This window comes from Tinamus guttatus, unplaced genomic scaffold (assembly GCF_059628265.1).
Source record: "Tinamus guttatus ecotype Peru unplaced genomic scaffold, ASM5962826v1 Tinamus_guttatus_pri_ptg000710l, whole genome shotgun sequence".
Classification (NCBI taxonomy): domain Eukaryota; kingdom Metazoa; phylum Chordata; class Aves; order Tinamiformes; family Tinamidae; genus Tinamus; species Tinamus guttatus.
Genome location: NW_028289244.1, coordinates 3839768 through 3854074, shown reverse-complemented (window position 1 = coordinate 3854074; position 14307 = coordinate 3839768). Strand labels below are relative to the sequence as shown.

General features: G+C 44.5%; 1 protein-coding gene across 2 annotated transcripts in view; it reads left to right on the top strand.

Annotated features, from left to right (window-relative positions):
• Positions 1 to 12199, top strand: part of RASGEF1C (RasGEF domain family member 1C) — a 58042-nt gene extending 45843 nt beyond the window's left edge. For both annotated transcript variants that reach the window (XM_088536755.1, XM_088536754.1), the window contains 8 exons: positions 1488 to 1583; positions 2433 to 2535; positions 2635 to 2714; positions 3190 to 3285; positions 7925 to 8020; positions 9258 to 9381; positions 11309 to 11381; positions 11821 to 12199. In XM_088536755.1, the coding sequence (XP_088392881.1) occupies positions 1488 to 1583; positions 2433 to 2535; positions 2635 to 2714; positions 3190 to 3285; positions 7925 to 8020; positions 9258 to 9381; positions 11309 to 11381; positions 11821 to 11845 (693 nt within the window). In that variant the 3' untranslated portion in view covers positions 11846 to 12199. The remainder of the gene's footprint in view (positions 1 to 1487; positions 1584 to 2432; positions 2536 to 2634; positions 2715 to 3189; positions 3286 to 7924; positions 8021 to 9257; positions 9382 to 11308; positions 11382 to 11820) is intronic.
• Positions 12200 to 14307: the final 2108 nt, after the last annotated feature.

The window sequence follows — 14307 nt, the reverse complement described above, 5'->3', positions numbered from 1 at the left end:
GGGGAACATCAGCCTAGTGTGGACAGGAAGGACTAAAGCAAAGAGCCTGCAAGAAAAACAGGGAGCCTGAAAGTGATGGTAGGTTGGTGTATCAGAGCAAATCATCTTGAAAGACCAAGAAAAATAAGTGTTTTCTTGAAATATGATGGGAATATACAGTTCAGATCAGTACCACAGCTGGGACTTCATTGCAGGGGATGCATCACTGTTTGGCCTTAGGAATCCAAGGCAGTACCTTCCACCTAATAAGGACCTCAATAATAATGCAAAAACTACAACAGGCTCTTGTAATTTAGTCTTAAAGTAGCTAGGAATTTTAGGCTTGTTAAGACTTTCCCCATGATTTTTGTGATTTCTGTTTTTGAACATAAATGAATATGTATTTTTTTAATTACCTTGGGAATTATATTAGTCAACATTCCTTAAAGGCTTTTAAGTATTTATTTAACTTGTGCAGTATGGGCATTCCTGTTGGCATTAAGGAATCTGTGTTCATGCACTGTGGTTTTCTTCTTAGTGGCCTGTATTTGTGGCAGCTCTGGGAAATGCTCATCTTAATAAAACAAAAATTCAGTATTCTCTGATACCCTCTAGTGGATGTTAATGAATGTTTAAATACATCACATGAAATCTAGAGAGGGGCCGTTCCTAGCACTTCTTCAGGGTTTAGGAGCAGGGAAGGAATTTGAATTCTCATGATCCCTAACTGCATCTTTGGGCTGGGTGAACTGCCAAACCTCTACTGAAGTCAAATTATCAAGTCAAAGGAACTGGAAGAATTCAGCCAGATGTCCGCTCCCACAGCCTGTAGCAGTGTGAGATTATATGAAATTTTCTATGAAAAGTGGAGAATGTGCTTCTTACATAGACCCTTCCTGATGAAGTCCCTCGTGCATGTAAGTGGCCGGCTTGGGAGCAGCCGCCAAGACAGTCATCAGCAGACAGCGAATTATCCTGAACGCTCAAGAGCACAAGGGAAATATTTTTTTTTCTCATAAAGAAGCAACTCTAGCTGTCTCTTGATCACCTCATGAATTATGGGTTACTCCTTCCAGAAAGAGGCTACCAGTGATTGCATTTACAAAAATGAAGAAGGTCCCGAAATGGAAGGATCCAGCTGCATGTGCTGGCAAGGTTGCGCTTGTCCTATTTAATTTTTCTGCATATTGTTGCTGCTCTGTGGATCCTGCAGTGCCTGCTAATACCCCACTGAGCAAGGATCAGTGCACACAGCTCTGGCGAGCACTTGCCACGGGCAAAATGGGGCCGTTTTCCATCCACTGACGTGGATGGCACAGTGACATACTCGGCTAGAGCCATCCACCCGCCGCCCACCTACCCACTGACTTTTTGAACTGTGCCCTTAATGCACCGTCCCCCGAGGGCGTCACCGAGATGTGACAAAGTGATTACTGTTGCGTAGCGTGTATCGCGGCGCTCAGACAGCTCACTGCAAGTTAAATGTCTCTCCCTCCTTCCTCCTCCAGACTTGTTTCAGTGAGCAGAAGAAGACAAGTAACCTTGAGGCCTACGTGAAATGGTTCAATAGACTCTGCTATCTCGTAGCAACAGAGATTTGCATGGTAAGTAAAACGTGCGCGGCCGTGTTTTACCACCCGCTTGATGTGCCCCTTTGAGAGGGTCTGTTAATGAGCAAACCTGGGGATTATTTCTTAATGAGCTAGCCGAGCATCAGGCAGTGAGGTGTAGGAATATCTCACTCACAGAAGTGACCTGATAAATGATGAGCACGTTGCAAAAAGAGCTGGCGACACACAGGGGATGCACAGTTCTCTTGATGTAGTAGGAGCACAGGGTGGACTAATGAACCCTGCAGGGAAAAAAGAGGGGGAAAAAATGCCTTAAATTACCCTGTGTGACTTCTACTGGCAAAAATTGTAGTGGAGCAGTATCTGTTATGTGTCTGCCTAAATCTTTGCTCTGCAGGTGAGTTTCATTGCCTGGGTCTTTGTCCTGTTGTCCATTACTGTAGTTGTGACTAAGGATTTTTTTTAACTTGGTAGTGTTTTCATTTGTTTTTATTTTTAACTTGACCCCATCAAAATGAACCGAATGTTTACTACTTTGAAAAAGATGTGCAAGGGAGGAATGGTAATGGGTTAAGCAGCCCAGATTGCCTGTGGCTCTAACACATTGCTATTTGGAAAGGTAGGGTGTTCCAGCCCAATGAACATGGGGTTTGAAAATGCAAACTACCATTTGATTTGACCTCCTTCTTAAAAGGCCCAGAACAGCAGAAGGGATTAAATGCACTGAAACAAAGTCTTTCTGGGACAAAAAAGCTGTTCTTACACGGATGTGGAATCCTGCCCTCACAAAGGGCCGGGGTGCTGAGCCCACTGTTTGAACAAGTAGCAGGGGTGCCCTCCAATTCTGCATATGCTCGTTACAGCTTTTCTTTTATCTTGCAGCCAGCAAAAAAGAAACAGCGAGCTCAAGTCATCGAGTTCTTCATCGATGTCGCTCGAGAGTGTTTTAATATAGGAAATTTTAATTCACTGATGGCAATCATTTGTAAGTACTGCTTCTCTAGAGAGCTCCCCATCGTCTGTCAGGGTGTAAAGGGTATATCCGAATGGCACCCACTGTCCTTTTCTTCCTCCTCCCTCCTAGCTGGAATGAACATGAGTCCGGTTTCCAGGCTAAAGAAGACTTGGTCGAAAGTGAAAACAGCAAAATTTTTCATTCTTGAGGTAAAAAGACAGGCAAAACCTTTTTCTTTTTTAATGTGTGAATGATGTATGAAATGCTTGTAAACATGTTTCATAGGCAGAGGGCAAGATGCTGGCTGTGGGTACCGAGCAGGCAGTGAGGAAAGCGGATGATGTACCATGGGGAATCGGGGTTTTGTCACCAGGAACCAGTCTTTGGCCTCTATGAAATGCACAGCCCTCCTATCATCCGACTGTGGCACCTCATTCTGCAAATAAAATGGTGTCCAAGTAAAAACTCAGTCATTTATTAACACAAAATCAGAGATACAAACAACCACGGCCTGTGCTCCTAGAGCTGTCATCGTATCCTCGGATCATGCATCCGACTTTCGCATGTGTAGGTTTTCCAAGGATGCAGGCGAGGCTCACTTAGGGCTTGGGAGGCTGTGGGCAAAGCTGTCTTTGGAGCACCCTGCTCACTTTATAACCCAGGTGTCTTCTCTTGTGGATTTAGCACCAGATGGACCCTACTGGGAACTTCTATAACTACCGGACGGCGCTGCGGGGAGCTGCTCACAGGTCCCTCACTGCACACAGCAACAGGGAGAAGGTAGGAGCCACCGCAACCCCTGGGATGCGACCGCAGCTCCCGAGGCTCCGCGCGGATGGGGCAGGGAGCGACACGCTGGGCTCAGCAGCTGAGGCACCGGCTGCAAGTGCTTGGGATGAGCAGCTCTCCTGCTTCCACGTCCAAGGATAGTGCACTGCTGAGTGGGATCAGAAATACAAGTCCGTGGCCAAGGGGAGTGTGAAAGGGGTCACGGAGCTTTTGTGGACTGGCTGCTCAGACACAGGGGAGCGAGGCAGGGGACACAGCACAGGGAGCACTTCTTTGCTGTGAGCATTCCTTGAAAATCCGCTTTGTCTGGATTGATAGACCAAACTGCTCCCTGCTGGAGCAGTTATACTGGACTAGAAAGCTGTGTTTTGCTGTGGAGTGTCTACCTGGCAGGCCTGGGAGAAAGGGTGATTCTGTTAGAACTGTGCCCAGCAGCGTCTCCGTGCAGACGAGTCTGTGTTTAGTGTGAGTTGAGATAGAGAGCAAGGTGCAGCACTAGGAGGTGAGGGGGGGTCTCTGTGTACATTAGGGAATGTCTTACCACAAGTCACACTGCAGATCTGGTTTGATTCCAGTGCAGCAGGTCTGGATAAATTCTGTCCTCAAGAATTTTCATTTCATTTGGTGGTTGTCATGTTGAGCAAAAATTCAAGTGTTTTGTCAGTATTTATGGCAGATAAGTATCTTTCTTGGATGTCTCTGATATGGCAGTAGATCGGATTGATCAGAGCTTGGTGCAGGATCTTGCACTGTTTGTGCCCTGGCTTGCTTCTTGATCATTTCCTTTTCGATTTCTCCACTTAGTTCTCTTTATTTTTACTTTACCATGAAAGTGGGTTTGTTTTTAACATTGCAATTGTATGCATCTGAACATGGACAACCTCTGCATAGAACAAACTTAAGGTAAAGTAGATACTGCATCCACAAGCATAATACAGGATTGAACGGTCGTTTGCTAGAGGAGCCAGTCCAGATGCTGCTCCCTCCCTGCTGTAAATTTGATGTAAATCTGCTGAAGCGAATGGAAACTCACAGGATTACAGCAAAACGAGATCAGAATCTGGTCGTGGGCTGACTCAGCTCCCTTGGGAGTGTGCAGAATTGTTCTGAAAAGCACTTTCCTAGGCAAAGAGGAGGCAGTGCCTTGGATGGTTATAAGCAGCAGAGAAATTCTTTTAACTCTCCAGTGCTGCAGCTGGGACTTGCATTTCTGAGGTGCTTCTGCAATCCAGCTCTTCTGTGACAATCTGATATCTGAGCCAGCTGCTTTACTGTCTGATTTAATTTCCTGTGTAAGTTAGCAATCTCTGATGTTTCTCTACCCTAGCTAGTTTAATATTTAATACTAAGGGAAAGAGGTTACTAGATGGAATCTATTTTACGTAAGATTTTGCATACTCTGTGTCCTTTGTGCACCTAACATTAGCTTAAGATGACTTAGTAGCTAATCGTGATGAGTATGTTATAGTGACACACACAGCAGATCTTGTAATTTGTAGTTTAGGTATTAAGAAAATTTGTTGCCTATTTTAAGCAAGATTCCTGCCTGTTTGTTTTACTGAAATGAATAGAACTGTAAGAACGTGATCACTTTTTTCATCTAAAATGTTACCTCGTTTCATGACAAGTTCTTAGCAAAGTTTGCCTTTTGAAGCAGAGCGTTTGTCTTCAAACCAGACCAGCCTTATAACAGTTAGAGACCCCAGTCTCCTCCACCCTCTTGTCAACAAGCAGCCACCACAAAGTGCCCGTGGAGGCTGCAGGGCCCCACGCACCCGCTGGAATGGGAAGGAGCTCTGGAAGGAGCCCTCATCACGGACCAACACACTGTGCCTTACGTCTGGCAGGAAGACACCCTGCACGGGAGAGCTGATGTTTAACTGCAGGCTTCACCAGAAATGTCACTCCCTTCGTTTCCTTCAGGCTGCCTCCCTGGCTGCTGAGTTTGTGTCGTGTTCAGCAGAAACGCAGCTCAGGGCTGATGACATCCCCAGGGAGAAGGGGGGAACCGGCAGCACGTGGGAATCCCACAGTCCAGGTTGTAAACGGCCCCATTGGGATATTTGCGTTTGCTCAAGAGCAGCCTCGAGGAGGGCATCACCATGCAGCTCTCCAGGCCGTGAGATGCAACAAATAGGCACGAATGAACCTGGCGTAGCGCCCAGGGAGAGAGCTGGTAAAGATGAGGGGTTCTGTTCCACGCAGAATCCAGAGGCAGGCACTAGGGCTGGCCTTATTTGTGCAGTCAGCAGACCTGTGTCATCCCCCACTTCAAGTCATTCCACTGGGAATCCCTGCATGTGCTAGTGCCGTTTCCCTGGGTGGCTCTGGAAGGCTGGGAGCAGGCACGGAGCAGCGCCGTGCGCTGGTGCAGGAGAACGGGCCTGGGCTCCGCGGCTGCCGTCGCGCTGCGGGAGGCAGCTGTCCTGGTGAGCCATCAAAAGGGAGTGAAACAGGAGTTTCTGGCATTAGCCCAGGTTTCGTGCTAGCAAAGTGGCTGGATTACAGCCAGCATTAAAGTGCAGCTCTATCCATTTCTGTTTCCTTTACCACAGAAGTCTGGAAAACAAAGCAGGCCGGGGAAATTTATTGGGGAAATAAATGATGACCCAAAGACAGAAATCCTGTGGAAACGTGCGTGGAGAACTGGCGTCCTAGGGGATCTCTTGGCTGAGGTTTGGATGTGGATGAGCACAAGCTCCACGCGCGCTCCGAGCTGCCTGGTGGCCATGCAGCTCTACGAGCATGGCATGGGGCCCACATTAATGCACCTTCCCTCTCAGCAAGGGGTTTATGTTTAGTGCCACCAGTGATGGGCACCTTGTTCCCAGGCAGAACAAGCTCGCATGGGCCTGCACAGAAATATTAGACAGAGCCTGGCAGTAAATCCTAGCTGGTGATCAGTATGTGGCAAGAGGGCTGCCGTAGCTGTGCCTGAGCATCAGCGCTTCTGGTGGAAAACCACCCATGTGCTGAGTTGTGTTCCTTACCTCAGGCTGATTCACGTGGTTTGGACGGTATAACAGTGAGCCCTGAAGCACATTCGCCTCAGGTTGACACTAGAAATCAGCCCACCTGAGTGCGATGGGAGGGCTCAGCCCTTGCCAGGGTTGGGTCCAAAGTACTGAGGTTGATTTGTCCCCAGTTCCTTATTGGAGCAAGGTGGTGGGCCCGGTGGCTCTATGGCTCTTGCACTGGCGTTAGAGAGTCTGTCTCTCTCTGCCCCATAAAAACGCTGACAGAAATGGAAATTTCGAGCAGTTCCCTGCATGTGGTGTTTCACCTGGAGGTATTTATTTTAAATTTCCACCTCGAGCAAAGCTAATGACTGGCCTGACGGGGCCCTGCCCCAAGGAGGGTTTGAGCATCTGTGAGTTGCTGTCACTCTGCCCTGGGTCCATTGCAGATCCCACTTCAGCTGATGTCCAGCACGCAGCGGAGTCACAGTAGCACATTGAGTACTTGAGGGAACGATGGCTTTGCTGCCCAGCTCCTGTGGCCGGCTGTGCGTGTTTGAACGGCGCGCGCTTAACGAGCTGCGCTTCATTAACCTGCAGATAGGCCAGCAGAAACCTTCAGAAACCCCGCTATGCAACGGGGTGTAAGTCTCTGCTTACTGGCTTAAAACCAGGCCTGGCTGCTGCAGGAAAGTGCTCACAGAACTGGGTGCCCAAACCCTCCACGTCGGCTTTTCCTATCTCAGTAGCAGCACACAGGAGATGCAAAGACTCAGATCTGAATATTGGGTTGCATCTGGCTTTGAATTTATCCCTGCTGTAATTCCTTTAATTTCAAGAGTTTTACCTTAACGTTGAAGTAGATCTTTTCTTTAACAAAGCAAGATCTGACTCTGACAGGTTAGAGAGAAGGATCAGGAATATGTGCCTGCTTGCCCTGAATGTCACTTAGGGGTTATTTTCCGTGATGTGAAGGTCTCTGTGCTACTCTTGGCACTTTCCTTTCAATAAACTGTATTTTCAACGCAACCCTCTAAGGTTGCTTTGGAGAGGTTGTACTAAACAGGCACTACAGAGGCAGGTTCATGCCTCCAGAGAAAGCCATGAATGCAGCTGTTGAAAATGCAACTGTTCCTGGTGATAAACCATGTCTGTAGATAAGTCCTTGGCCATGAAATTTTATTATTCCATCTTTCCTTGTTCTAGAACGATAGTGGTCACCTGAGTGTATCTATGCTACGTATTTCCTTCCTTGCTGTTCTTAGGTTTGCAAATGTCTTTGAATTGCTTGATGTGTCTATTGAACATCTTTACTGAGAAAGAGCTCAACAGGGAGAGGGAAGGTCTGCAGTTCAATTTTATTCTTTCTATGCTCAGTGACACTACTGATACACTGAGAGTTAAGAAACTGGGTTTTGAGTATTTTCTTAGTCATTCTACTCTGCTATTGTGCTCAGAGTCTATTTATTCCTGAGTACAGTCAGCTCCTGATTGCTGAAGGTGTCTTTGTACCCCGCTGCCCTTTTGCTTGCCTTTGACTATCCTGCTTTTTAAGTGCACAGCACACTGAAAAGTTAATATTTCTTTTTTCTTTCTTTCCTGATTGAGTTCTTCTTTCATGCAGAGAAAATACTGTGCTGGAAAGATAATAGTTTTGCCATTTCTCTTCACAGATTGTGATCCCCTTCTTCAGCCTATTGATCAAAGACATTTACTTTTTGAATGAAGGATGTGCTAATCGCCTTCCAAATGGACACGTCAACTTTGAAGTAAGATCTGAAAAATATTTTTTTATCTTTCCCGTTCTGATAGCACTATCTAAGACCACTTCCATGTACTTTCAGTGCAGACTGACAAAGACTGGATGTGCCAAAATGGGCAGTTCCTGAGTGACTGCTTGAAGGTTAAACTAATCCTAAACAGTTTTTAAAAAAATACAAAATATGCTTTTTATTTTTTATAAACATTGCAAACAGATCAAAAACCAAGCTGCGGGGTTTTCCAGTGCCGAGCGAACGGCAGATCCTGACTCGCTTCGTGTGGGTTGACTGATGGAAGTGTAGTGTCAGCACTAGAAATGATTATACATAATGGCTTGAAGGAGGAGGTGACTTCCCCAGAAAACAAGAAAAACTATGTTTCCTCTGTATACACTAATAAACAAGGCGCTATAAAGTGCTCTATACAGACAGAAATCAGTTCATGAGGTGAAAGTCATGCTCTTGGTGTAAGGATCAGAGCGTGCTCCTTCCTGCCTGCTGTTTTACATGAAAGAATTGCCATTAACTCCCCTAGGAGGACTTGCCTTCTCCCTGCAGGCCTGGCACTAGGGAATATTAGTCACGTCTCCTGCGTAATCCCTGTTCTGTGCCGGGGAGCTTCAGTTCACACCAGTGCTGCTTGTTGCTAGCTGCAATGTGCAGGTGCTCACACTTTTTACATTGTGCAAAGATCATTGCAAAGATTCGGTGCTTTCAAAAGAACTGCCTAGCGTCAATGAGAAAAGAGTTCTTCAGCTCTCAGATGTTTTGTAAATTACTTCTTCAACACGTCTGTTGATGCATTAAATTTCTCCTTTAGTTACTGACATTGTGGGATGGTGAGTAATAAATAGGATATTGAGTTCAACATCCCTTAAATTGCACCAAACACCTTTGCCATGCATGTTTTCTGTTTGAAGGGGTTGGAGTCTTTTTGCTTTCTGTATTTCTGTTAAACCCTGCTTCTTCCTCTCCCATCCAAGTTTATGCCCTCTGTTCTCAAATACATATGTGTAACCTGAAACGTGTTCATGGATGCATTTTTATTCAAGTACAAACTGAGACTGCCTGTACAAAGAAATGTAGCACACCCTTTCCTGCCTCTTTCTGCTGTAATGAAGTAGGAAAATGCACCCATTTACAGCTGTACCAGATTACTTTTCCCTAATATCCCTGTGACTGACGTGAAGGATCCTGGATCTTGATCTGTTCAGATATAACTTGATGGAATGGTTTTATTTTGCAGAAATTTCTGGAACTGGCTAAGCAAGTAGGAGAATTTATAACCTGGAAACAAGTGGAATGTCCCTTTGAGCAGGACCCAAACATCATCCACTACTTGCACACTGCTCCCATTTTTACTGAGGATGGTAAGAGCCTGTAGAAACTCTAGTAACTGAAAACATGTCTCTTCATCAGCACTCATTAACACCCTAATCCTTGCAGCTTGTTTGACCCCAGTCTATCGACATACAAATACTGCCTTCCAGCTCCTGAAGTTGCTCCCTGGTTGTTTTTCCCTCGTCCAGAACGTCTCTGGGAGGCACTGTGTAGTAAGTTGCTGTGATGGCCCTGATTTTGTAGGCAAGAAAAGAGGCCACACAACCATGGCATGGACTGCCATGGATGCCACTTGTCCTCTAGCCAAACTCGTTAAGGGATTGATGGAGCCGGGACTAATCTCTTCTGCAAACTGCCACTGTCAGCTCTTCAGCAGCAGCGCTCAGGGCAGTGCTGGCCCAGCTGACCTCCTTTACAGCAGCAAAGAAATGCTATCTACAGAGAGTAATTTTAAAGATATTTTTTCTAGTAATTAATTTAAACTGTAGCTAATGAAAGCCTTGTTCTGAAATCATTTCTCTGATCATCTTTTCCTTCTTATCTGGCCTCTTTTCCGTTTCTGTTTAATAGCCAGCGTGTCACACTGCGTCATTTCATACGGGTTGATGTCAGTTGCCTCTTGGTATATTATGTCACACAGAGATATTGTCTAAAGCCCTGTTCCCATAAGCTAACCTGGTGTTGGATTTATTTTTCTTTTTGATTCTATAGGCAGTTTTCTGTAGCCATTCATGTTAATCAGACCAGACAGCTTTTATTTCATAGACCACTTCAGAGGACGACATGCAGTCTCAAAAATCCTGCCTAAATCCCAAGAGAAATGACTGCCAAAGTGAAATAATTAATGTGATTAAAGTACTATGTATCGCAAGGAGACACAGTGCTTTAGTTCTGTATTTAGGCTCGTGAAGAACACACGGTGAAAGACAGGGGTATCTCGGGGTGGTTCTCACGGTTTCTCTCCCCATCGTGCTCCGCTTCATTCGTGGTGCTTTCATGAGATGCCCTCTGCAGAAGTCACCACTCTCGTCTTAGCCAAAGGGAAGAGCAGCTCAGGAAGATCTGCCCCGAATAAAAAATGGGAGAACGCACTAAAGAGATGCAGCACTGTTATGCAAAATACAGCTGCACCGTGCTAGACATAATGTGAAGGAATAGCAGGCCAGCTCTTAAATATTAAAATACTCTTGAATTATAGCAGTGCTTCGAATACTGAGTACTGATTCTAGCATTAAAGAATAAAGCATAACTAAATAATCAAAAGAGAAAATGTGTGAACACAAATCACAACCTACTGTTTAGAAGTCTGTAAAGACAGTGAGATGTTAATGCCCTGCCAGCTTGTGCCGAGGAGACTCTGCAGCTTACACATATTTTGGCACCATAAAATGCAGCACAGAGTGCAAAGATTTTCAGAGGGGGGAAACAACAAAACTATTTTCCGCTCCTGTGTTGCTGTTCTGGCTTCTCTAACTCATTTTTATCTTGAGGGGAAGGTTGTCCCCTTTCGGGATGCCATGGGAAGATTGCTGAGGGAGATTATTCCTGTTGCTTAACATGATTTATCCTTAATGTAAAAGAGTTGGTTTAGCTGTCAGCTCTCTTTGTGTTCTGATAACACCTCTGATGAATATTGTGATGGAATAAAAGGTGCAAATTTCTGTATTCAAAACTAGACAGCTTAATATTGTTGCAGCAAATTCGTACTAATGTTTTTAGTTCTGGCCTCATTTACTGTTCCATCAAAATTAACGTAACAAATTCCCAAAGGTAGAAATGTTTTGAACATGAGTGTCCTGCTCACTACAGCGACCTGATGGAACATGGAGGTTTTACAGATTCAATTTATTGTGTGGGACAGTAACAAGAGTAGGCAAAATCCATGGGGCCTACAAGAGAGCAGTGAGCAGAGGGGTTATTGCCCCTGTTGAAATAACTCATCTTTATCGTTCCCAGGTTTGTACCTGGCTTCCTATGAAAGCGAAAGTCCAGAAAACCAGACTGAAAAAGACAGGTGGAAATCCTTAAGGTAACCGCTCCTTTCCTCAGCTCCTTGTGGGGCCCCTCCAAATGTTGCACTGCTGCTCAGGGAGCCTCCTGACTGCGCTGGACCCTTGTGAAATGCTGGTGCTTAAAACGCGGCCTCTGACGGAGGCCTCTTCAATGCGCGACTGATTTACAGAGCTGGGGGCAGCACTGGTACAATCTAATGTTCATCTCAAGTTATCCACCATTTAAATAAAGCAAACCCGGCGCTAGTGCATTTTTACAGTCCTCTGTCTCTGCAAAAGAGGCCTCGTATAGGTGAAAAATACCTGGGGTTAATCGGATATTCCCACAATCTACATGTCTTAGAGGGGCACCATAAAGAAGTTTGGTGTAATAAAAGCTGTGATTTAATAGAAACAAACAACAACAAAACATTTACTTTATTTTCTTATCATTGTTCTTATGTTTTAACTTTGCAGATCCACTATTTTAGGAAAGACTTGAAGACTAAGAGGTTATTGCAGTAGGTCAAGGAAAAAAAAATGTGTGAACTTTTTGCACTACTGATTCCAAAGATGCCTGTTTGGGATTTAGACAATTTGTTTTGTTTGGGTTTTTGTTGGTTTTTTTGACTGCCTAACATGACGGATGAACTGGCTTCATCCTCGGAAATCACCAGAACTGTGTTCGCAAAGATGCTTTTCTAACCAAGAGACAGGGGAAGGACAAAGTGTTTGTGGCTGTGCCCGAACTGCGTCAGGATCACTGTAACTTTTGCCTCTGAAGGAAAATATAAGAAAACCAGGAGCATGGAGAACAATGGTACTGCAAAAAAGAATGAAAAAGTATTTAAAATAAGGCAAAAAATACATGCTTATTTCAGAAGCAGGTGCTTCAGATCTCTTTAAACCCTCTGAGGATTATAAAATTAAATCAGACAAAGCAGCAATCTGGTTAATTGCTGAATGAAGACAGAAGGACTTACTCTTACATCAGCAGTCCCCGAGCCTTGTTGAACAATGCACTGACTGCAACAAGTATAAGCTTCCAGCGGATGAAAACTCATCTCACTCGCTCATATATATGTGTATATATATATAAATATAGACACTAACACAGGGATCTCATCAGCATGGAAGAGACGTACAGCTCCCATGAGTTTTTACAGAGAACAGTTTGAAGTGTGACTGTTGCTTCTTCCCACCACGTGCTTTTCTTACTGTGAATCTTGGCCGATTGGAGAGGGCATTGAGTGCAGGTGCTGTTGCTTCAATACCCCCCAGCACGCTGAAGCTGAGGAAGAAAACGCCTCCAGACTCAGCTCACCTCTGGTTGATGTATGTAGCGGGTTCCCCGGGCGGTTGCTACTGAGATTTGTGTTCTTCAGAGGGCTATAGCACATTGAAAGAAAAAGAAATTGCATTATGGTGTAAAAAAAAAAATCTATTAGGCTGCAGTTAATTCAATCCTGTTTATTTTGCAACATGATGCTAGAGGATAGGAAGGGGGACATAATAGCTCTAAATGTGGGAACTATGTGGTACAGTTTAAAAATGATAGAGTATCATTCTAGAGACCAATGCACTAAGCTAAAGAAATTGCCATTCATAAGCAGACAGCCATTTTTTTTCTTTTTTTTCTTTTTAGTGACCATGTTCACCATTTCCTTACAGATAATATGAAGGTAGGGACTGTGTTTTTGTACTCGTATAATGGTCGTGGTGCTATCTTAACACATATATTACATGGACTATATGGATTCTAGATTCCAAGCTGAGCTCAAACCGTAGACTGTTTGTATGGGGAAGGACTGCTGCCACCTGCCCTAGGAAAGGCCACCAAAAGCTTAATGAAACCTAATGCCATGTGGCCCTACACTCAGCATTTTATGAATGCCTTGATGCTGGCCTTTCAGATGCTCCAGTCTTTCTTGGTCTGCAGTAGAAAACTCAACCCTTTCTTTGAAATCTTTAATATCATTGGTGCATCATTGCTCCAGCAAATACTGGGGTGATACTGAAGAAATGCAGTTGGTTAATTTTTGTACATGAGCTTTTCAGAGGAATGTATACACACAGCCGTTCCTTTAAGCAGAACCATTTCCAAAATGATGCCATTAAAAGCCTGTTAAATTCTAACAAATCCAGAGCAATAACCATAAACATATGTATAACAGTGCTAAGGCTTGTGTGTGTCATTTTTTTTTCATGTCTAAATGGTCATTTTTTCTTAATGTTGACATCTTTTTAACCGGCACAGTGTGACTTCATGGTGGAAATGGTTTTTTATTTATCGGGAATCTACTCTAGGTAGTTGGGCCCTTTCTTTAGAAAAAAACCTACTTTTTAAAATGCATATCCTCCCTCCTCTTCTAGTGAGCCCGAGGAGGTTGGGACAACTGACACTGTAACACTCATCACTGAACATGAATTCAAATGTTATTTCCCGTGAAAGAACTATATTCTTTGGCACCTTCCGTGAATTCAGACCAATTTTATAAGCATGATTTAAATTAGATGTCATAAAGTTTGTCACTGTTGCAAGCTCAACTGCTTTCATACTCCCAAACTCTCAAACCTCAGTGCTTAAAATGGGAGCATAGGGGTCAGGTTTACGGGGGTGTGAAGGGCATAGTGGGACTTCCAAAAGCGCCCAATTATCTTTAAGCCTTTATGTGGTTACATGTTTAAACAGACTGTTTTTCAGAGGTGCTGAACACCTTTACCTCTCAGCAAACACTAAAGCAGTTGCTGTTCTCTGGAGATCCATGGAATATTGATCCTTAGTGTTTGATCTTTGGAGACTGGCTGCACCCTGCAGGATGGCTTGGAGATGAGTGCTCCAAACAAAATGAGAAGTCAGTGCCTTCTAAAATGGGACTTCAGGAATTGCAGCTTGTCTTTGTATAATTCAGTGGCCAAAATCCCCTTGATTAAACTGGAAACAAAGTCCAGCCGTGAATTAGA